Source organism: Biomphalaria glabrata, chromosome 8 (genome assembly GCF_947242115.1).
Source record: "Biomphalaria glabrata chromosome 8, xgBioGlab47.1, whole genome shotgun sequence".
In the NCBI taxonomy this organism is placed as follows: domain Eukaryota; kingdom Metazoa; phylum Mollusca; class Gastropoda; family Planorbidae; genus Biomphalaria; species Biomphalaria glabrata.
In genome coordinates, this window is record NC_074718.1 from 45,084,343 (window position 1) to 45,109,698 (window position 25,356).

Genomic DNA, 25,356 nt, shown 5'->3' on the forward strand with positions numbered 1-25,356 from the left:
AATGACTTAAATTCTGCCAAGTCACTGGTTTTCCTGGCTGGTTCAGTGTTTTATGTATGATTGCTACTTTACTTTTGAGCCTTCTGTCCTGAAGGCTTTCTAAATTTAGTGATTTTACTAAAGGTGTTACTCTAGTCAAATGTGAATATTCGTTTGTTATGAATCTGTGCTGTAGAGTTTAGATCTATTACAAATTTAATTACATGACTTATGCACACTAATTGATACAAGTACGCTTAATATCAGTTTTGTTTCTTTACAAGTGTTTTTTTTTAAATTTTCTTGTTTAAGGCTCAGTTCTGGGTGAAATCATTTAATGTGTACAATTGTTTGTTGTTTATCTTGAACCTAACGAGTACACAGCTACAAAAGTTGTTCAGGGATTACTTAAGACTGACACTGTATGTTCTGTACATATGTCAGGAACATTTCTTTTGTTTTGTTTTGCTTCTTTCATTATCTGAGATCCCGAAACAAAGTTTGACTTTTTAAATTTCGCTTGCCAATAGGAACGAAATGTTTGCGTGTGTATGTGGGTTGGGGTGTGGTGGGACAGATACATTTCTGCGTTAACAATGAATACTTAGATTAAAGCAGGGGTTCTCAACCTGTGGGTCGCGACCCACTTGGGGGTCGATTGACGATTTGCTAGGGGGTCGCCAATGACCATCGAAAAAGTGGATTGTTTATTCTTCTATTGCTGTGTATGTGAGCAGGGGGGGGGGTCGCGGCAGAGTGGGCGATAGTAAAAAGGGGTCGCCGAGCTTAAAAGGTAGAGAACCGCTGGATAAAAGGATTGGGCAAGGAATGTGTTCTGCCACAAAGCAATGAGATTATCCCCCCCCCCCCCAAATTCTTTTCTTGTTCTCTATCAAAATAAATATATATTTATATTTTTGAACGTAAAATAGTTTGTATTCCTATACTGTATCTATCTTAACTCTTTCTCCCCTAACTGACGATACCAGCGTTGATTCCACCAGAATGTGGTAAATAATTACGGAGAGAAAGAGTTAAGATTGTTGTTTTATTATTCCAAGGTTCAATCTATAAATCGCGTTTATAAAATAGAAATCCCACAATCCCTCTGCTGTGGGATATCCGTTAGGGGAGGGAGGTGAGACGGGGTAGAATAACGCAGTAAGTAGATCAATAGGTAATACTGTATAATACTAGACAATGTATTAACTCGTTTCAGGGCGTCATTTGGCACTCGGGCGCTACCCCCTGGGCACTAAATAAATGATGAACTGGTTGTGGCAATTGTGAGGTTTGGATGCCCACCTCCCCCTATTCTTCCCCTTAGTAATCATTTGGTCATTCATAAAAGCTGTTTCATCTTCCAGTAAGGTCATTCCAGAAATTTGGCTCATTCTGAACTAGGTCGATTCTGACCTTCAGGAGCCGCGTCCATCCTAAGCTACGTCATCAAGAGCTAATGTAGAAACAGATCTACTCTCTCTGGCATGGAGACCTCAAGCTTAGGACAGAGATTCGAATGGAAAGACGTGTTAAGCTTGGTCAGCATCCGCCATGGTCTGTAACACCGTTTGAGTGGATCGATGTATATGTAGGTCTTAAGTAAGAGAAAAAGAACAACTTTTTATTCACAAACATGTAAACTGTTTATTTGTCTATTTCTAAAGTATTTATATTCTTTTGACAAAAAGGTTAGGAGACATAATGTGGCTGCGACAAAACGACATGGAGACCTCAAGCTTAGGACAGAGATTCGAATGGAAAGATGGGTTAAGCTGGTCAGCATCCGCCGTGGTCTGTAACACCGTTTGAGTGGATCGATGTATATGTAGGTCTTTAGTGAGAGAAAAAGAACAACTTTTATTCACAAACATGTAAACTGTTTATTTGTTTATTTCTAAAGTATTTATATTCTATTGACAATAAAGTAAGAGACATGAACAAACGGACACAATAACACTAGTACACAATTACCATAGGATTATGACAATGATAAATCATAGAGATGCCAATAACTGACATCTATTAAATGTCACGGTCTAGCAAAGAGTATCATTTGACCTTCATCTATCCCATAGGAAAAGAGGCTATATGCTACGTTAACTTGAATGTACATTCTATTGCCATTAAGTCATTCGTCCTACGTCCAAGAGTGATAGAAATTGTCAAGAATGATCTATATTTATTATTGTAGGATTTGTAGCTGCGTTGCATTTGATCAGCGTAAGGTTCCTCTCCCTAAAAAATAAAATGTCCGCAAGGCCTAATTTAGAGAGAAAGATACATACTTTAAAAAAACAACAACTAAAAACAACAGATTCGCGTACATATACTTTTTTCAAGAATTGATAAACAATGTCAAGGACATCTCAATGCCTGGCAGACGATCTTTGTATCAAATCTCATTACTACCGCTAGTTAGTTACCCATTAGTTTTTTAAATGATTTTAAAAGTCATTGAATCCAATTTTAAGACTTCTCTAAGTTGCAATGGACCTCATTCACCAATCGTAAACAAACAACATTTAGTCACGTGATCATATTGATAAAACAACGAAAAAAAAAACTGTCACGTGACAGCCACTGTGTATTAAAATTAGATCGTAATTTGTATAGAAGAGATAGAGAACCACGTGGCAAAATGTTGTTTGTTTACGATTGTTCGATATCCCACATTTCATTTTGTGCTACAGATGGGGAACTTACAAAGTTTGAATCTGCGGTTCTAAAATGGTCACAAAAATTACCATACACTTATTTAAAAAAAATTTACTTATGCATACTTTGTATTTGTACATCCGATACACCAAAACGCTTGCTATTTATAGTTTTTCTGCCATGAAGTTGTAGGAGACTCTCCACTATAACGTTCCTTACAGCTTATATTAACACTGTCTGTCTGTCTGTCTGTCTGTCTGTCTCGTAAAAAGTTTGTGCACGTTATTTCTTCGAAAATCCCCCCCCCCCAAAAAAAAACCCCAACAAGTTAACTAGATATTGGTATTTAATTACTTTGCTTGGCATCTCGAACAAGGGACAGAAATTGTACTTTATTGAAGTGGTGGTATAAGCTGAATAAGTCCCCCTTTATAGATCGTCGTCTGAGTCTTAATGAACACAAACCTGATAAATAGATAGAATAGATGACTACAATCTTCCATGTTAATAGGCTCTCCACTAGCAGAGTGGTTACCGTGTTGGCCTGAGAAGGATTGAACCATGAGTTTGAATTCAGGACGTCCTCCCCCTTTTTAAAAATAATTTATAAATGCTTTTTATTGTTAGTCTAGATCTATTATTACAAATTTAATGACTGATCCAAACTAATTGATACAAGAACGCTTAATATAAGCTTTGTTTTTTAAAAAGTATTTTGTTTTACAATTTTCTTGTCATCAATTGTTTTATTTTTGCCATTTCATGTTTTTAGCTTTCTCAACACGCAATCTTCTATTTTCATAGGGACCTTACTAGCAGAGTGGCCAATATGTCGTTTTGAGCCATGAATTCGAATTCAAGTCGTCCCTCCCCCCCCCCCCTTTTTTTTTAAAAATGAATGCTTTTAAAAAGCGAATACGGTAAAAATTCACCCCTTATTTTCATATTGGTCCAGATAAGTGATAGGATCATAGCGTATCGAGAATACTTATGATTATGATATAGCCCTACATGTATATCGTTGGTAAAAGTATTTCTAATGACACAGATTTATTGCTGTTGGTCTAGCTCTAGATCTATTACAAATTTAATTACATGTCTGATCCAAACTAATTGATGCACTTCGTATAAGCTTTGTTTACAAGTAGAGTATTTGTATGTTCTTCTTGCAGATAGATCTATGGTAGTCACGATTCGAATCATTTTGCATAAATTAGCAAGTCTTGGCATCTGCCAGTCTTCTTCATATATTTTTTTCTTAATTATCTCCCTTGATATTCTTCGTCTATTTTTAGTTCAACACATACCATTGTGTGTACACTTTGGTTTCTTATAGTTATGTTTTTTTTTGTTTTGTGTAATGCACAAATTGTAAGACAAATTTCCATACGGACAATAATTATTATTATTATTATTATTATTATCAGATAATATCAAATTACAAATTTGCAGTGACCATACTACGACATAAAGACTAACTAATGAATCATTAATATTGAGAAGACCGTTATAATAGTCATCAGCGCCAGACTATTCAGTATCAGGCAGTATTTGTTGAGTCTGTAAGCCCTGGGCACTTTCACGTTGTCTTCGGTCTTTTCATCAACCGAGTCATTGTCGTCTGCTTCGCTTTTCTCTTGCAGAGCGTCTTGGGGCTGCAAGGGAGGTAAACCCACTTTCCCTTGAACTACGCAGTTGAAGATGATGAGACCGGAGTTGTCTTTCTTGTCCCTTCTCAAGCTAGGGAGGTTGGTCTCTGAGGGGAATGCTAAAGGGCTGTGTTGGCCTCTTTTGACGTCACGTTTGTGGATGACCACTACCACAGCATTGCCGGCCACGGAGAGGAAAGACAGCACCAGAAGCAGCACCACATAGGACACTGGGACATGAAAATAGAAAACAAAATGTGGATTGAATGAATTCTAACATGTAGGTCAAACAAACAGTGGCGTAGCTAGGTTTAAGTTAAACGGGGAGCACAATTATTAAACACAAAAGAAGCAAAATTTTAGCCTAACCATTGAGACATTTTTTTAAATTAACAAGTTTGGGGGCGAATGGAACGGGGAAATAATTCTTTTTTTTTTCTTCTGAAAATTAATCAATTTATGAAGATTTTTTTTTTTTTTTTACCAAGGTTTTATAGGAATTAAAATTTGTAATGCTATATCACTACTGGGGATCTAAAGTGCTATCTCTTTCTCGCTCTCTTTTATTCACGATTTCTATCTTACTGTCTCTCTCCTTCTTTCTTTCTCTCTCTCTCTTGGTCTTTCTTTCTCCGTTTTTTTCGCTCTTCTCTCTTTTCTACTACTTTCTCTGTTTCTCCCCCTCTCTCTGTCTCTCTTTTTCTCACCCTCTTTCTCTGTCTCTCTTTTTCTCACCCTCTCTCTCTCTCTTTTCTCACCCTCACTCTCTCTCTTTTTCTCACCCTCACTCTCTCTATTTTTCTCACCCTCTCTCTGTCTCTCTTTTTCTCACTCTCTCTCTCTTTTTCTCACCCTCTCTCTCTCTATTTCTCACCCTCTCTCTCTGTCTCTCTTTCTCTCACCCTCTCCTCTCTAATTTATTTCAGGAGCCTTTCAGTCTTTTACTTCCCTCTTCGCTGTGTAGTCCCCCCCCCCCCTTCTGCAGTATTTCGTGTTTACTCACCAATCAAACACATATGGTCCGAAGTTTCTGGTAGGTCATTGTCCACTACACCCAGGAACACAGTGAAGGACAAGAGGACAGTGATGGCTACTGACACTTTCTCCGGTTCCTCGGGAGACAGGAGAAAGGAAACCACACACAGGACTCCGAGGAGAGTGACCGGAACTAGAAATCTGCGAGGAAGTAAACAGACAACTGTTTCCATGGAGACATCACTACAAACGTGAAGTTAAGTGCTGATACAATAATATGTACATGTTACATATATAATGGAAGGACTAGGGACCACAGTTTTAATTAGAGAACGATGCTGAATTAAATATTAATAACGAAAATAAGGGACCAGGACACGAACCAGTGACCCCCCGATACGGCAACTCCGCCTAGGAGCAACGCAGTACTAAGCAAGCTAACCTCCTGCGCAGTATTTCCCAAACTTTTTCCTCAACGGAACACTTCGCACATTCTAGGTATTTAGCGGAACACTTTGATTATATCTTTGAGAGATTAATTCACATGGTGGCCTACTAGTTAATTATTCCAGTAGTTCGTAGAACACTTATTCAGGCCTCGGGGAACACTAGGGAAACACTGCTCTAGACCATGCATGCATATTTTCATTCGTAGTAGTCCCATGCTCCGCCCCCCACCACACACACCCGTTTGATGGAGACAGTTTGCCTTTTTTTTTTGAGTTTACCATAAACTATTTTTTAAAAAATCTACAGGCACTTCTCAGCAGATCAACTGCCAAAATATTTTATCTTCTTATCTTATAAATTACAGACGTTACTTCAACAACAACAAACAAAAAAAGAAGATAATTACGTCCTACGCGTTTCATATGTCAATCTAGTCATGCATGTTTATCAATGATTAAACCCTGGTTTTCTTGGATGATTCAGGCAACCCATTCCATTCTCTGATAGCACTAGGAAAGAAGGAGCATTCGTACGAATTTGTTCTAGCGTATGGAATAAGAAATGTGCTTATGTTTTATGTTAAAGAATTTGATCAGACCAGCCAAAGTGAGAATGTAAAACAGACATGGAACAGACTCAATGGACCTCATTAACCAATCGTAAACAAACAAGATTTAGCCACGTGGTGCTCTATCTCTTCTATATAATTTACGATCTAATGTTTAATTCATTATGGTTGTCACGTGACAGTTTTTTTCCCCCGTTGTTTTATCAATAAGATCACGTGACTAAATGGTGTCTGTTTACGATTGGTGAATGAGGTCCATTTGTTTTCTCGAAGTAAAGTGAACAATAACCTTGATTTAGGTTTTCACATGAAGCGAACGATTTACATTTGCCTGTCTAACTTTCTCTCTCTCTTTCTCTCTATCAGCGCACGTGACGTCAGACCTGTGACGTGGCAACGAGCTATTGGTCTAAACTGCGACATGGCAGCTCAGCGTTGAGGTCTACTGTAAGGATTGGTGTGTGTGTGTGTGTCTGCCTGTGATTAAACTGTGTCTCTTTAACTTTGTTGCTGTGTAAATATATGCGTATTCGGGTCACAATGTGTATTATCCTATGCTGTCACAGGCTAACGGTCAAACCAGAGTTTTCCACGTGTAGATTTTTCCCCCATATATATATGTATATACAGATTGTCAAATTTTCTAGGATTTTCTAGCTTTCAAGATACGTGTTTACTCACACGTGAAGAGTTTGCAAGCTAATAAGAGGAATCTAAAAACAAAAAATAATATTTTACTAAATAATATGAATACGTGAAGTATGTGTTTTTTCTTTTGAAATGTATAAGATAAGATGAGGAGCTGACGTCATATGGGTAATAACAACAAGTATCACAACTCACAGGGAAAAAAAACCTTACAAAACGGATCATGATAATGAGATAGTCAGAAGTTAGGACATACGTACCTCATAATCAGGTAGTTAGGACACACTCACGTCATAATCAGGTAGTCAGGACACACTTACGTCATAATCAGGTAGTCAGGACATACTTACGTCCTAATGAGATAGTCAGGACACACGTACGTCATAATCAGGTAGTCAGAAGTCAGGACACACTTACATCATAATGAGCTAGTCAGGACATTCTTACGTCCTAATGAGATAGTCAGGACACACGTACGTCATAATGAAATAGTCAGAAGTCAGGACACACTTACATCATAATGAGCTAGTCAGGACATACTTACGTCATAATGAGATAGTCAGGACACACGTACGTAATAATTAGGTAGTCAGAAGTCAGGACACACTTACGTCATAATGAGATAGTCAGGACACACTTCATAATGATATAGTCAGGAGTAAGGACACACTTATGTCATAATGAGGAAGTCAGAAGTCAGGACATACTTACGTCATAATGAGAAAGTCAGGAGTCAGGACACACGTCATAATGAGGTTGTCAGAAGTCATGACACACTTACGTCATAATGAGATAGTCAGGACACACTTACGTCATAATGAGATAGTCAGGACACACTTACGTCATAATGAGATAGTTGGGACGGCGAGAAAATTTTAGCTTGAAGCCCAGCGTCTTATAGAACTTCCCGTAATAATTTGAATAGACTTCCATGGTGCCAGCGGCCTCCACCCAATATTGACCATTGGGCATCATCTGGTCCTGCAGGATGGGCTCCTCTGCTGGCGTTAGCTAGAAATATTAAAAAAGTAGCCATTTGGAAATGTAAAAAAAAAAGACAAAAAATAAAGATAAGAACAGAAATTTTAGGTAAAGTAATATAATATAATATAATATAATATAATATAATATAATTTAATTTAATTTAATTTAATTTAATTTAATTTAATTTAATTTAATTTAATTTAATTTAATTTAATTTAATTTAATTTAATTTAATTTAATTTAATTTAATTTAATTTAATTTAATTTAATTTAATTTAATTAAGGTAGTATGTAATTCAATCCAAGACATTGTGCATTTGATACAGAAAAATAAAGTTATTCAAGAAATAAATTATATAAATCTTCCTAACTTCTACAAACCAATATATAAATATAAACAAGCAAAATATAAAAAAAAAACATATCTAAGGGGACGCATATCTCACTACTACAAGGTTTAACTTCCTTTTTCCATTTAAAACAACATTCATTACCACTAATTTATTAATTAGCTGGTCAACATATTTGACAGATTCGAGTGATGTCATCGAAAATTAATAATTGTGCGAAATTTCAACTTGATACGAGAATGGGAAGTGGGAGAAAAAAACATGTAAAAGAATCCTCCGTGACAGACAGACAGACGGAGTGAGGCTTTGTAATAATAACAAAAAATCCTAGAAGGCCCCCGCCGATCAGTTCTAGTTATACTCTTGCATTGCTTTTTTCTTTTCATTCAAAGAAACGTAACTGCACAAATAAGATCTTTTTTTTTGCCACTCCCTCATTGTGTCCCTTGTCTCCGATGTTTAAAAAACAACAAAAACAAACTTTTATGAAACTAGGTCGCATTCTGTTGCAGGCGTTAAGAGAGGTCCTCGTTATATACGTTATGCTAACTAGGGACTTGCTCCTACATTCAAGTCTTTAATACTCTGATTTAGGGTCTAGTGTTAACTAGGGTCATCAACACTTGCTGGCGTTACGTGGGTGGATAGTACTAGACCTAACACTTGATTCTATACCGTCATGTTTGCCGTATGAGTTGAGTCTAAGACTCTTGGAACTCTAGGCCATTGAAAGCTTGTCCTAAGAATTGTCTAAGACTCTTGGGACTCTAGGCCCTCGAAAGCTTGTCTTATGAATTGAGTCTAAGACTCTTGAACTCTAGGCCCTTGAAAGCTTGTCTTATGAGTTGAGTCTAAGACTCTTGAACTCTAAGCCCTTGAAAGCTTGTCCTAAGAATTGAATCTAAGACTCTAGGAACACTAGGCCATTGAAAGCTTGTCCTAAGAATTGAGTCTAAGACTCTTGGAACTCTAGGCCCTTGAAAGCTTGTCTTATGAGTTGAGTCTTAGACTCTTGGAACTCTAAGCCCTTGAAAGCTTGTCCTAAGAATTGAGTCTAAGACTCTTGGAACTCTAGGCCCTTAAAAGTTCTCCTTCATCGGCCTGTCTGAGCTATTTTTCTCTCTGGGAATGATCCAAGAAGATGTGCCTTTGTTTCCTACCTAGTATCGAAGGCTCGAGTCCCAAGACGCTCAACCTACAGTCGAGGTCGAAGTCCGAGCACACAGGTGAAACTATCCCAAATTCCTTCTCCGTACCACATCAGCCGCGCGAGTGTCCGCCATAAATCGGCCTCCTTTGAGAACAGCGTATGGATAGTGTCAGGGGGCTCTCCCCCATCGCCGCCAGTGCAATGGACTCGATCCACAGGCACCCAACGTGGATTCTATTTTGCTTCCCAATTGGCTTAATCGTCTGCTCTAACGACCGTTTCAACCCGAACGCCACGTTGAAGCTGAGAAGCGAGGATACAAATACATACATGTATCGTAGAGTTATCATGCATCCAAGAAGTTAAGTTGATAGTACAGATATTTTCATCAAATGGAAATCTTGTTATGTCAACCTGAAAAAAATGTTTTTATTCAAAAATTAAATACCATTTCTACATGAATATTTACATGACATATATACATGAAAATGTTGATGACGGTTGTTGGGATATACACAATAATGGTTAGTAGACAACTAAACCGATGTAGGCGTATTATATTTTAAATTATAGAACTTGAAAAAACTTAAAACTTTTTTTTTATGAAAAAAAAAACTTTTGTTACATTATAGATACATTCAACTTGAGATGCAATGAAATAACTGTAGTAGACCTAAGTACTAATATAAAATGGTATTTAAATAAACTCTAAATCACTACAAAACACGTTCTTACACTCTGGCATCCTGGAGTCGTCTCCCGTTCTTAACATAGATCATCGATTGTCTTGAATCATTCTACAAGACTGACAATGAATGCTCCCTTCCTTCATTATAATCATTCTACAAGACTGACAATGAATGCTCCCTTATTTCATTTATAATGATTCTATAAGACTGACAATGAATGCTCCCTTCCTTCATTATAATCATTCTACAAGACAGACAATGAATGCTCCCTTCCTTCATTATAATCATTCTACAAGACTGACAATTAATGCTCCCCTCCTTTATTATAATCATTCTACAAGACTGACAATTAATGCTCCCTTCATTATAATCATTCTACAAGACTGACAATGAATGCTCCCTTATTTCTTAATAATCATTCTACAAGACTGACAATGAATGCTCCCTTATTTCATTTATATTTAATTTTATAATGATTCTACAAGACTGACAATGAATGCTCCCTTTTTTCATTATAATCATTCTACAAGAGTGACAATTAATGCTCTCCTTTCTTCATTATATAGGAAAAACATACACACACTCCATAACAGACATATTTACATGACATAACAACATATCATGTCTACATGACAAATCTGTATGCCATCTTATAAATACGCTTGACATATTTCCATCTTTATATAAGATAAGGTAAGATAACTTTATTGATCCAAACAAATGGAAATTCATTTTGACTACAATTAACAACCTCAGCGTAACTACTGTTACTTACTGTACAATAACAATATGGATGCACGATATAAATGCACGAATTAAATCAGACAGACAGAAAAAAATCAGTTTTTAATCGGGACTTGGGACGCGTGCACCAATTATCCTCCAAACAAATATCAAAACCAAGTTGTCTAATCCCCAATCATCTTATGTGTTCCTTCTCAGGCACGAGCTAATAGAGATAACTTCAAAAAACTTGAACTACATTTGAGTCGGATCTTTAATTATTATTCCGTGTTTTCATTTTTTTTTAAATGTAAACATTCGTTGCCATGGTAACACACTGAACACTAAATGAGCTGTCAGTATTAGAAGTTCAAATATTTAGAAATTTTACTTGCTAGCTATTGATATTGATTATTGTAAGAAGAAAAAAATTGACCTTTCTATTATCGTTCTTTTGTTTCTCTTTCTCTCTCTCGTTCTCTCTTTCTCTCTCTCGTTCTCTCTTTCTCTCTCTCTCTCTCTCTTTGTTTTTCTATTTACACTTGTTTTGTTTCGCTTATTTCTTAGTCTCTATTAACTTGATGCTCACTTCCGGAATTATTCGATGTTGGGCAGACGATAGTGAAGGTTCTCAAACTTACCTTGCAGGTGACAGCCAAGTTGACGGCTGGTTCCCAACGTACCAGACCTACGGAGCTGATGCTGGCCAGGACATTTTCATTGCCGAGGTAACTGACGTCATTGACTCTGTTAACACAATTCAGAAATCATCTCAATTAGGTTGGCAATAAAAAAAAAACAACTTCTAGGTTTAAAAAAACATAGCTTGGTGTGGCAATAGAGAATTTTAGTTTAGTCAGACACTCGTCTACGTAGAATTTAAACTTAAAATTTATGACAAAAAGATTCTCTAAATATTCTTTTTTTTATATACATACTTTAAAATTACGGAATTTGTGTGTAATTTCTTATTATACTTTACATAGACAGCAGCTTTATGGGGAAATACCGAATAAAAACAACAACAAAGGTTTAATAGTAACCTTGCGGTTTTTTCGTGAATTGTGGTGGTCAGGTTTGCGTATCTGTTAAAACCGTTTTATCATCTTAAAAATGTATTTGGCTAGTGTCGTATTTTTTTTAATACGGCTTCAGTGGGAATTACAGCACCCGACTCGAATATTTAATGTATTTAATAAAGAGTAAAGAATATAAATATATAGATGTATATGTACATTTCGAGAACCGTCGTATGTAATTGAAAGCTTCAAGAAGATTTAGAAATATACAGATGTAAAGAACTGGAATAGTTTTAGATTGATGGTTCCACAATGGAAAAATTCCTAGCAATTATAAAGCTTCTCAAGAATGACCAGTTCAACGAACAGCTTCACAAAGTGACCATTGATTCGCTAACAAGTAAAATAAAAAAAAAACGATATATATATAGCTGGCTACCCACCTAGGAGAAGGAAAACTATAAATTCAAACCTCTGTTGCCTTGCAGCTATACCCAATCATGGGAAAGGCTTCGGGAGTCAACCCTGAAGAAAAATCAGGAGCTGGCGACCCTAAGACAGTTTGCAGGACCCAGTGCTACACCCTGGCAGAACCTGCTACACCGCTGACTCCAAACTGTATCGGCACTGCCGTTCCTTTGGATACATCAGCTGCGTGGAGAGGGGGGAACTGATGTGTGGTCGACATCGTTACGACCACAGCTAATGCTCAGGCATTCATATCATTTATTTCCATGAGATGATCCAAAATCCTAACATCCTAAATAAATACTTTGCATCAGCTTTCTCAGCCCCAGGAGACAAAGACATTGTGAAGAAACAAGTCCTTTTACGTTTAAAGTGCCTTTTAATTCTGTAACATTTCAACATAACTTATATACACGGCAACGTTATATACAGATACCCAACCTCACTCGCTTCTTGTTTACACACTCGTCACTTCCCCCCAAGTCCCCTAACTCTCGATACCCAACTCTTGACCGTGTGTCACGGTTGACCACACACAGTAACCGTGTCACAACAGTCCTCCCAGGGCAGAGATAAATTTTGATCGTATCAAAATTTCACGAATCCAATAGTTTGGGTGGACAATAATAATGTTTTACATCGACAAGAAAAAACAATGACATGTAATACAATGGCCTCTTTAATTATGAGAGAACTGATAATGCCTATGGCGACAAATAAATCTTCAATACTATGTTATTGCAAGGGACATTTCCAATTAAACTATCGCAGAAAGCTTTCCTGTTATAATTTATATAAAAAAAAAATCCCGCATTTAGTTTTTTCCTATGTAACGATAGTCTTTTTAAATGCCAACATTGTCAGGTGAAAAATGCACAATTAGTTAATACTTTATGTTACATCAACACATCTTCCAAACTTAAGAAATTATTTACTTTTGTGTTTTTTTCATACCAGTTCCTAAATGGATATTTATGACTACAATCAATGCAACAAACATACAAAAAAACACTAAATTGTAATACAAATTTCACATCTCTGAATGAAATAAAAAAATTCAGAAGCGTAATGTTCATTCAATTTTGACAAGACAAATTTTTAAGTTATCTTACAAGGTATTTGTTAATGTTCTCATTATCTGATTAATGAATGAACCCAAGTCCAGAGGTCCCTAGACTCTAGACACATCTTGTCAACACGTCAGCTATCACGTTGATTTGTCCCGGAATAGCTTGGACTGTAAAGCTGAAGTCTAGTAATCCTCTGGTTGGCTAGCTTATTTGTATTGATATAAGTTAGTGGGGCGTGATCGGTTAGTAAGATGAATGATTTCCCAAGCAAGTAACGGGATAGTTTCGTTATGCAGAACACAATAGCTAGAGCTTCACGCTCTATCGTGGAGTATTTCTGTTCTGCTGCGTTCAGCTTTCTTCTCAAATGGCATTTCACTTAAGTGAAACTGGATTGTATTGTATTGGAGCTTGCATATATTTTCCTTTTGCTCCATGTATTTGGCAAATATGGCAAGATTTTATGTAGGCCTTGACTTCTTGAGTAATTCTAGGCCAAAAAAAATTCATTCAAGATTGTATTCAATGTTCTCTTTACTCCCATATGTCCGGCAAACGGGGTGTCATGTGCAAGCTTTAAAATTGTTTCTTTGGAACTAGCAATTGTTGTGTCTTGCCTGCTTTCAGATGAATTTCTCTCACATAGGCACCATCTTCGCCTATCTTGATTAACCCTCGTCTTGGTGGAGCTTCACTATCTATGAGTTTTATTAGATCTGCGGGCTTTTTCACTGCACGGACCAAAGGTTTGGAACTCACTCCCCATTGATCTCAGACAGACAACATGCTATACCACTTTTAAGAAGAACATTAAGACCTACTTGTTTAAAACTTTTTTAGATTAGTTTTTTATTTTTATTGTCGTGTTTGTGTTTGTAATGTTATTACAGCGCCTTGAGCCTACATTTTGTTTGTTAACAGCGCTTTATAAATAAAATTATTATTATTATTATTATTATCTGGATCATTTTTCTGTTCACTGACAATTTTTTTCTGTTTTAATGTGTAGTGGGTCTTGACTTTCTGTGGCGATTTCATTCGGGTTGTTCACTTTATTATGGCTTCTCATATCGCTATTTACTGTTTCTGTATTTTCATTTTCATTGTTATAAGGAACTTGTATGTTATCGTTTGTATTTAGCACTTCTTCTGCTTTCTTCGGAGCTCTTGTAGTAATCATGGAACATTTCTGTGTGTATTTTTCTTTCCACTTGTTCAATTCTTCTACTGTGCAAGGTTTAGAGCCTTTGATACAACGAATGATAAGGCCAATGTTGTCAGGCTTATTGTCTAGTACTAAAGCCTCATGCCAACCACTGATGAACGGTGTGTGTATGTTGATACGTGCTACCAGATGTGTAGTTACTTGACCAGTGTAACCAACACAGTCTTGTCTTCTTCCAGTGTACTCTAGTGGGTTGACGAATTCTTTTGCGACTAAAATTGCCGTTGCACCTGTATCGTACAGTACGTTGGTCATTTGTTCTCCCACAAAGTCTGGGTATACCTGCAGTTTATTAGTGTGTTTGGCAGCAAATGCTCGATCTCTGGGTCTGTTGTTCCAATCTTTATTGCGTCGGTTGTAGAAGCAGGTATGTGTTGTGTGGTTTGTTCTACCACAAATTTGACATTGGAAACGAACTCTTTGCTGTATTCTCGTTCCTTGTAGGTATATGTTGGGCTGTTTTCGTCATCCTTCCCTCTTCTATATGTATATGTTGGGCTCTTAGCTGTCTCTTTCTTATATGTATAGGTTGGGCTCTTATCTGCATTCTCTCTTCGATATCTACATGTTGGGTTCTCTCTTGAGATGTTTCACAATTAAAAGACACTTTTAAACATAACATATATACACGGCAGACATTATATACAGATCTCATACTTCACTGGCTGACTTTCTCTCTTCTTGTTTACACACTCGTCACTTCCCCCAAGTCCCCTAACTCTCGATACCCAACACTTGACCGTGTGTCACGGTTGACCACACAGTAACCGTGTCACAACAGACATATTACTTACCAAGTAAACAACATAGGAGATATAGAAGCACAAGAGAAGAGGATCCAAACATATTAAACCAAATAAAGCGTCTGGACTTGATGGTATTCCAGCTAGATTACTCAAAGAACTAAGCAATGAGCTAGCCCCAGTGTTCAAAATACTTTTTTAAGGCATCTATTAACCAGGGTAGATTACCAAGGGACTGGAAAGACGCTAATGCCCCCCCCCCCCCAATTTAAGAAAGGAGAAAAATCTGACCCAGGAAACTACAGAACAGTATCACTTACCAGCATCACATGTAAAATCCTTGAACACATAATATGTAGGAACATCATAAACCACTTAAACATAATGTCCTTACTCAATACCAACATGCCTTAGAAAAATATAGATCATGTGAAACACAAATAATAGGACTTATTGATGATTTTTCAAAAGGCTTAGAGTTTAGATGATAGTGAGCAATTAGATGCTATCTTACTAAATTTTTCCAAGGCTTTTGACAAAGTTCACCACCATAGTTTGCTTACGCGTTGATAAAACCAATGAATAATTGTGCAAAGTTTCAATTTGACACGAGAATTAGAAGAGTGAGAAATGACGTGATCAAAATTTGTACCACAATAATATACAGAGTTGAAATAAGCTTTCTAAAAACTTTAAAAAATTGTTTATAGTTATGATTTTGGGATCTAGTGACATGGAAAATTCACTCTACGTGTGATGTTAACTTGTAAACTGAGCAAAGTTCTTACGAGTTATAAATGGCAATGTCGGGCCTCCATATTTTGTTCTGCGGTACCTCGATGACTTGAATGCCATGAAAGCTGTCAGGGTCCCAGTGCAGCAGTTCATCAGTCCACGCCTGACAACAAAAAAAAAAATTAGTTGTGGTTAAAATAAGGAGACATTGTGTGTAGTAAAGTAGTAAGGTTAGTGACGTCACAGCAGGGAAACATGAAATTTTCGTGACCATAAATTGTAGACATTCATATTTATACTTAAGCTATTCAGAACAGTGGAGGCGCGGTGACTGAGCGGCAAAGTGCTTGGCTTCCGAACCGGGGTCCGGGGTTCGAATCCTGGTGAAGACTGGGATTTTTAATTTCGGGATCTTCGGGCGCCTCTGAGTCCACCCAGCTCTAAATGGTACCTGACATTAGTTGGGGAAAAGTAAAGGCGGTTGGTCGTTGTGCTGGCCACATAACACCCTCATGAACCGTAGGCTAACCCTAAACAGATGACCTTTACATCATCTGCCCCATAGACCATAGGGTCTGAAAGGGGAAACTTTACTTTTTTTTTCATCTAGAACTGTAAACCAATTGTGAAGAAACAAGTCCTTTTACGTTAACAGTGTCTTTTAATTGTGGAACATTTTAACAAAACATATATACACGGCAACGTTATGTACAGATCTCCTGCTTCACTCGCTGACTTTCTCTCTCTCTTGTATACACACTCGTCACTTCCCGCAAGTCCCCTAACATCGATACCCAACACTTTGTTGTGACACGGTTGACCACACAGTAACCGTGTCACAACACCAATATTTCTATTGTCTCTAGTCAAATTTGCTTTCTTTTATTTTGTCTGTTGCTACAATAAAAACTTAAAACATTACGATATAAGATAGTTTTGTCTTATCTTATAAACTACATACTATTCTCGAAAAAAAAAAGGTAAAGATTTATTTCATCTTAGACTATATGTCTGAAAACTTTACGACATTATGTCTCGATTTTGTCCACAAATTATTATGTTTTATTTCTCTACATAATTCTTTATTTTGCGACTTTCCTAATCTCAAAGTTGCGCTCGATAGAACAGAGATTTCATCTTATCTTATCTTGTAAATTACAGACGTTGCTTCAAAAGAGAAAATAATTACGTTTATACGCAATCTTCTTTGGCGAGTTTAAAGGAGGACGGCGTGACAGAGGTGACCCCCCCCTCCCATAAGCGCTATAAAGATCAACACAGGCGCCATTTCGTCCTCGCTGAAAGTAGATGACTTCAGAAAGAGACACCTGAAGAGCTCTCACAAAAGCAGCAGGAAGCACATTTGAGACCCAAAGGAAAGTCATTACTGAAGAACGGCGCACAGGACGGATAGAAAACTTAAACAACGACAAAGACTTTGTCTGCATCAGGTGTGGAAAAATATGCAGGTCGCAATGGGGCTTACATAGTTATGTGAAACACTGCACTTATCCTTAATCTTCCGACTCGAAGACATTGCTATTATTATTATTGGACCGATCAGAGAGTTGGTTGCAGAGATGGAAGCATCGCAGGGAGAAGTGCCTACATCTAACCATCATTCTCTTTCCTTCCATTTTATTGGCTTTAATGATGAAAACAAATTAATATTGCTTCTTTTGTGGGATGTGTGGGCGAGAGGCAAAAAAAAAAAAAAACGCGTGTCCTCAGCTAGTCAACCTAACAAAGGGGCACGAGATCGCATCTCGACTGGAGCGGAGTTGTGTTTGCTTAGCGCCTTAAGGCAGCACGGAAACCCTTCTCATAAATGCCCCCAAACTGGTCCACAAATCAGATAGAGCCATAACGCCATGAGCATGGTATTAACTCTTTCTCTCCGTAATTATTTACCACATTCTGGTGGAATCAACGTTGGTATCGTCAGTTAGGAGAGAAATAGTTAAGCATAAAAGATATACTATATAAAAGCAATGTAAAAAAAAAATATTCCAACACGCTAATATTAACTAAGCATCAACAACATCGAAAAACCTACTTTTCCTATGCAGTGTAAATCAAATAGAATCAAACTGCTTTAGGACGAAGACATGAACTAGAATAGAGTGTCAATGCTACTTACAAAAGAAAAGAATCCAATAAAGTTCAGAATCTGTCTCTTGAGATCCTGTGTGTAGACAAAATATCTTTTTTTTTTTTTTTTTAAATAGTACAAGAAATTAATATGTAGGTCAACAATAGACATTCATGTAGTCAAATGTGTGACTTTGTTTTAGATGTGTTGTCATGGTAATAGAATAGTGAACATTGATAACCGAAAATGAAAAGCTACCGTAGTACTGCTAATAATAGTCTAATCATTTAGTGCTTTTTTAGTATTGCTGATAGTAGCCTAGTCCAATAATTCTACTGTAGCACTGCTAATAGAGATCATTGCAATATAAAGTAAATGTAATAACTACTGCTTTCTTCCAAAAAGATATTGATATGAAAATAAAACTCAATGTTTTGCAAACAAGTAAAAAAAAAAACAACTTTTTAAATGTAATTAATTTGTAATAGATGTAAAAGTTAAAGTAGTTCCCCCCTTTCAGACCTTGTGGTCTATAGGGCAGATGATGTAAAGGTCATCTGTTTCTGTGGTTAACGGTTAACGAGGGTGTCCTGTGGCCAGCACAACGACCAACCCCATTTACTTTTCCCCAACTAATGTCAGGTACCCATTAGAGATGGGTGGACTCAGAGGCGCCGGAAGATCACGAAATAAAAGAGCCCAGTCTTCACCAGGATTCGAACCCAGGACCCCCAGTTCAGAAGCCAAGCGCTTTACCGCTCAGCCACCTCGCCTCCTTGTAATTGATGTAGAATAACAATAATCCATTTGTATTTTTTTTTTGTTTACCGCAGATTTATGCTTACAGTCAATGAGCCATTAAAGAACGCTTTCGTTTTGACTTAAAAAACTTTTTTTTAAAAGTTGCTCGACCTATACCAAAATCAGAGGGCATAACTCTTTCTCTCCTAACTGACGATACCAGCGTTGATTCCACCAGAATGTGGTAAATAATTACGGAGAGAAAGAGTTAAACCACCATATTCGCATATGGAAATATACTCATATGAGCCAAGGATGTGCTTATTATAAAAGGTTTTATAATTATCTTTTGTTAGTTTCACATATTTAGTCTTTACGCAAGGCTTATCTCCCTTTAGCTAGTACTGTCTCTTACATAAAACAAATGTAATGAATTTCGACTAATTGATAAAATAATTTGATTTCTTTTTGCAGAGATTCACATGTTGCTATGGGACAATGAATACATGTGCAAAGTTTCAACTTGATCTGAGAGTGCAGAAATAGCGTGTACAAAATGTGTACTTTCTAAGAAGAACTCACCAATTCTAGAACTGTGGAGACACTGAGATAGATCTGCACATCAGTGGCGTGGCTGTAATTGTAACAGGGGCGTATCTCTGTACTGTAATTATCAAACAGTGCTCTGAAGATACTTTTTATGTCCTCTGCCCCACCTAGAGTGTCCACTAAATAAAGAATATAGGGATTCTAATCGTTTAGAGTTACGATATACGTAGATATAATAACACAATGAAGTGAATGAACACAATATTACCAAGCTAAAACAGCATCTTTTTTTTTTGTACACTGGCCTTCAACAATGGTGTCCAACTTACGTTAGTAGTAATTAAATTATAAATAAATACATTAAAATCTATTTAATTTTAGTATTTTGGGCATGCTTAACAGAAATTAGAATGAAGAGTAATTTTATCACTTACCTATACAAACTGTACTCATTAACGACCAGAAAGCGATGCCAACTTTCATGTTGACTTGTGATTCAACAAAAACAAACAAGAGCCAGCAACATGCAAGAGAATTGATTTAACCACCAAACGGAATTTAAAGCACAAAAGTAAACTTCATGGCTATGTCTCCATCAGTCGAATCAATACTCGTACAACTTCCTTGTTAGAACGTAAACCATCCCATAATTTTCACAAACGTTTATTTGACCATTTTATTTTTCTATTCTGAAAACATCATGAATCATGACATCTATGTAATCAAACTTTAAACTGTCTATTCGGATTCGAAGTAGAACTAGACCACTTACTTGTATCGAGTATTATAAGTATGATTTTGATTAAACATTGATTAACACTAGAGCTCGGATATTTTCATTGACGCTGTACATGCGAATAGCCATTTACAACTTTCACTTTGTGCAACATCACGTGACTGTGTTGAACTGTGGGAAAGTTTGAGAGAAATAAAATGGCGTCCACTGTAGCCAGACGTTGTGGTTTGACAAATATTGGATGTAGATTTAATGAATATTTAATGAAGCGTATTTTAAGGTGGCTGAGTCTCTGGGCTGCATCAAATGAGCTTAATGATTGTTAATTTAGTTCTAATCATGATCTGATCAGCTCTTGCTTTAGATAAAGGTTTACTAGGTGAATTTCGTTAAGAAAACAAACCTTTTATAGTAATATGTATTTCCCTTTTTCTTTAAGTAGCAAACTTAAATTACGACTAATCAATCAACAAATTAGAGGTGCGGTGGCTGAGTAATGAAGCGCTTGGCTTCTGAACCGGAGGTACTGGATTTAAATCTCGGTGAAGACTGTGATTTCGAATTTCAGGATCTTTAGGACGCCTCTAAGTCCGCCCATCTCTAATGGGCACCTGACATTAATTGGGGAAAACTAAAAGCGGTTTGTCGTTGTGCTGGCCACATGATACCCTCTTTCACCTAAGTGATTGACACAGATGACCTTTACATCATCTGCCCCATAGATCGCAAGGTCTGAAAGGGAAACTGTATTTTCTTTCATTAACTAATTGATTAGAATTTTTTGATAGATTCATGTGTTGTCATCGGAAATGAATAATTTTGCAAAGTTTCAACTTGACACGAGAACTGGAAGTGAAAGAAATGACGTGTTCAAGATTGGTACCAGACAGACAGACAGACAGACGGAGAGAGTTGATAAAGGTTTTGTAGCAAGATTTGTGAAACGCCAAGTTGTACAAAAAATATTACGCCTGTGCTTCAGGGAGATAACTCTATGGTGTAATTTGGACACAATTGATAAAGATGGTTGTCTTTCCCTTCCATGTTAAAGCTGTGTGCTCTGGAGAACTTGAATAATTCACTAATCGAAGCATTAGAATGGATTTCAACAGGCACCTTGTCGTTGACAGCCCAGCTATAGCTACTTTGTTATCATCTTCACTGACATAATAAGCTTGCTGGAGATTTGTTACAAAGGCCGCGGGGTACACATCGAAGTCCAAAAAAGAAAAACCCACTGACGAGGACAGATATCGAAAAGCCTAAACCGACCACCGGCGGACAACGTTTATGTCTGCGTTGGATGTGGCTAAATATGTAGTTCGCAGCAGGGACTGCGTAAAAACGCGAAATGCTGTACTTCTTATTAGTCTTCGGACTCGAAGATAAGCCATATGCCTATCTTTGTCCTAGATCAAATTATTATCTTAGCCCATGTCATATAATTGTCATCTTTCTGTGTTATATAATGATATAATGACATTTTCCGTGACACACAAAGTCTTTGCCCGAATCGCAATTGTATTTGTGACAAATGATGACCTTGTCTTATAAATTACAGACGTAAATTCAAAATTCGTTCTTCATATGTCAATCTAGTCATGCATGCTAATCAGCGACTTCTGCTAAGCCGTTGGTTTTCCTGGTTGATTCAGGCAACCCATTCCATGCGCAAAAGGCACACTGCCCTAGATCAGGGTTTACTTTTGACCCATTTGAAATGATTGCCTCGGTTCTATGTTATAGGTTTCTCTGTCCTATGTTATAGGTTTATCTGTCCTACGTTATAGGTTTCTTTATCCTATGTTATAGGTTTCTCTGTCCTACGTTATAGGTTTCTCTGTCCTGTTATAGGTTTCTCTGTCCTATGTTATAGGTTTCTCTGTCCTATGTTATTGGTTTCTCTGTTTGCTTTATAAGTTACTTGTTAGATTGAAAACAAATAACACAACACAAAAATGAATGAATGAAATAGTTTTATGTACACTGCAAATTACAAGCAATAAAACCGACCTCAAGTCACTATGACAACAGGGCTAACATGCCTGGTACACTTGCTTCTTCCACTGTCTCTATCAACGTTGCACTGTAAAACTCGTTTAGATATATAGATCGTCACAGCAAGGGCGCCACACAAAGAGGGAGCCAAAAGATGACAGACAGACAGATGATAGACACTGTCCCTATTGAGATCTGGTGATTGGAAGCAGTCTATATACAACTGTACTAAAAAAACAACAACTATATAATGCAGCCATATTGTAACTATTATTTGTCACACAATCTTTAATATAGGGTCTCTACATTTTGTAATGTTCTCAGATCTCATTACACACAGAGATTTCATAACGAGGCCACACCTGAGACTTATATAGGTCATACAAAATAAAACACACTCACGCGTGTTAAAATTAAATTATATGTGCCAGTGACACAATCCATGTTTTTAAGTGTCACACCTTGTGACACAATCCTGACATGACTACAACACTGATGGTAGCACCAGTCTATAGAGCATCAAGCGTACACTCAATTTAGTGGATTCATTTCGTGTCATTCATTCATCCAATCAGGGCCGGCCTTAGGCCACTGCAGCCTATGCGGTCACAGTGGGCCCCGCGCTTTCATAGGCCCCGCGCTAATACCAAGTGTACATTATTAAATTAAACCATTATAACGTATATAAAATAACAGGGTTTTCGCGACCTCCTGATTTTCCAGGACCTCCAGGAAATCTCATGAAAAGACAAAATATACGATAAAGTCCTGAACTTTTTTGAATTTATTCAAATCTCCTAAAGTATAGACGAAATTGACATTTTGGGGTGCCAATAAATAAAAAGTGGCATTGCGAGCTTTCATTTAATAAAAATTTATTGCAAAGACGAAAGTAGGCCTGTTGTCTAATTAAAAAAAAAATTGACATTATGCTTATCCCTACCCAGACTAGGCCCCGCGCTATCCGTTTCGCATAGGGCCCCGCAAATGCTAGGGCCGGCCCTGCATCCAATGTACACTCTGTATCCACATTCAGGCAGATTTATAGACACATGCTCTTGTTCACTTATTAAGCTATAAAAAACCAACACTAAAAAAAACTGACTTTATACAATGAAACACAAACACAAATATTTCATTGAAAAAAAAATACAATAATAAGGTTCTTATCTTATAAAATACAGACGTTTCTTTAAAAAAAAGATGATTACGTCCTACGCGTCATGCATCTAGTTATGCACGGTAACCAATGACTTAAATTCTGCCAAGTAGTTGGATTTCCTGGCTGGCTCAGGCAACCCATTCCATGCTTTAATAGCACTAGGCAAGAAGGAGTATTTCTACAAATTTGTCCCAGCATATGGAGTAGGGAATGTGCCTTACCTTTTGGGTCTTTCTAAGTATTTTATTAGGTTTTGTTTTTGAAGATTATGATTCAGTGTTTTATGTATAATTGCTACTTTACTTTTAAGTCTTCTGTCCTGAAGGCTTTCTAAATTTAGTGGGTTTTTTTAAAATAAAGGTGCTACTCTAGTCAAATGCGATTATTCGTAATCTCACTGCTCTATTGTGTGTCTGTTCCAGTCTCTTAATGTTTTCTTGAGTAAAGTATTGTATTATCTAATACATACTACCATTCAATAAACTCATCAGAAATGAATGGTTGAGAAATGAATTATGTTCTGCTCAATGAAACAATGAATGTTGGAAGAATATAAAAAGGGGGAGGGGGGTGCCAATACAAAGAAGACGCGAAGCGATTCGCTAAACTATTATGACATCTGCAGCAATGCCCAGGCGCTTAGGGTTACAATTTATTGTAACATTTGCAGCCATCCTATAATGCTTAGTGCTACAAGTTACAGTAACATCTGCTACCTTGATATGACGCTCAGTTTGACTAGCACTGACGTTTTAATGACTATCAAGCAATAGTATTTAGTGCTCATGTTACAGTAACATCTGCAGCCATGTGTTTTTTGCTACGATACAGTAACATCTGCAACCATGACATGGTGCTTCTGGCTACACGCTAAAGTAATAACTGCAGCCATGACATGGTGCTTCTGGCTACACGCTAAAGTAATAACTGCAGCCATGACATGGTGCTTCTGGCTACACGCTAAAGTAATAACTGCAGCCATGCCATGGTGCTTCTTGCTATGTTACGTTAATATCTGCAGCCATGCCATGGTGCTTCTGGCTACACGCTAAAGTAATAACTGCAGCCATGAAATGGTGCTTCTTGCTATGTTACAGTAACATCTGAAGCCATGCTATGAGGCTCAGTGTAAGTAAAACTGTCGTATTTATGACTATCAGGCAAAAGTTTAATTTGTGAGCCCTCGATGGCTTCCCAGCATCCGAGAGATCCACAGTTCCAGAAGCATCGTCACTCAAGGTTACACTGTCCACTCGAGAATGTGCAGGAAGCTGAGAAATCGTTGCCACGGCAACCTCGCCAGGAAGTGACGCAGAGCGAGATCTACTGAACACACCTTCAGCCCGTTCACTGTCCCACTTGTGTAGAATCAGTACGCATGCGTTGCAGATGACCCCGAAGAAAGCTTGGACAAACAATGACGTCATGTACCAGACTGGAAGACAAATAATCGCAAATAATATAGAATTAAAGTAATTAAATATTAACAAGGTAGAAGTTTGTTCTAGTTTTAGTTGACCTGATTTCAATAAATTATTTTTACGTAAACAAAGATATTTCCACATTTCAAAATTCCTGCAAGTCTTGAGTAAGCAATAGAAAACAGCTTATTTTCTTTATATTTGAATTTCGTTGATTTACGAATTTTACGAATTGTTTTCAGGAAACACCTCGTCGAAGCCTATTGGTCTTCAGACTATTTCGCTGATATTTTTGTGACAGTATCTCATGTCTTACCTACTGTGCAAAAAATGTTTAGAAGATTTAAGACTAGTATTATTGGCTCTCAGCTTTGACAATACTCGTCGACGAGGTCAAGGTCAAGGCCAGCTAAGAAGCAGAAGTGTGACGATACCAACACTTTACTTGAAACCAATCGTTATAGAGCAGGGGTTATCAACCTGTGGGTCGATTGACGATTTGCCAGGGGTCGCCAAAGACCATCGAAAAAAATGGATTGTTATTGTCTATGCATCTATTGCTGTATGTGTGTGT

General features: G+C 37.2%; 2 protein-coding genes across 2 annotated transcripts in view; both read right to left on the reverse strand.

Moving 5' to 3' along the window:
- Positions 1 to 3,961: 3,961 nt before the first annotated feature.
- On the reverse strand, positions 3,962 to 19,948 carry LOC106058830 (neuronal acetylcholine receptor subunit alpha-3-like). The gene is made up of 9 exons (XM_013216338.2): positions 19,900 to 19,948; positions 19,499 to 19,644; positions 18,224 to 18,268; positions 16,137 to 16,246; positions 11,465 to 11,570; positions 9,742 to 9,825; positions 7,769 to 7,938; positions 5,290 to 5,462; positions 3,962 to 4,516 (listed from the first exon to the last, which is right to left on the reverse strand). Exons 1-9 carry the CDS (start codon positions 19,946 to 19,948, stop codon positions 4,116 to 4,118), a joined length of 1,284 nt encoding a protein of 427 aa, XP_013071792.2. The 3' UTR covers positions 3,962 to 4,115.
- A 4,406-nt stretch (positions 19,949 to 24,354) lies between these two features.
- Positions 24,355 to 25,356, reverse strand: part of LOC106058803 (neuronal acetylcholine receptor subunit alpha-7-like) — a 28,673-nt gene continuing 27,671 nt past the window's right edge. The window contains exon 9 of the mRNA XM_056039585.1: positions 24,355 to 24,796. Coding sequence (XP_055895560.1) covers positions 24,453 to 24,796 — 344 coding nt within the window. The 3' untranslated portion in view covers positions 24,355 to 24,452. The remainder of the gene's footprint in view (positions 24,797 to 25,356) is intronic.

Bases quoted from the DNA above. Each gene is read 5' to 3' on its own strand.
- LOC106058830 (XM_013216338.2), bottom strand. From the start codon at position 19,948: ATGAAAGTTGGCATCGCTTTCTGGTCGTTAATGAGTACAGTTTGTATA. The intron at 19,645-19,899 runs GTAAGTGATAAA...TTCTTTATTTAG, and splicing joins AATGAGTACAGTTTGTATAG to TGGACACTCTAGGTGGGGCA. The intron at 16,247-18,223 runs GTAAGTAGCATT...TTTTGTTGTCAG, and splicing joins TTATTGGATTCTTTTCTTTT to GCGTGGACTGATGAACTGCT.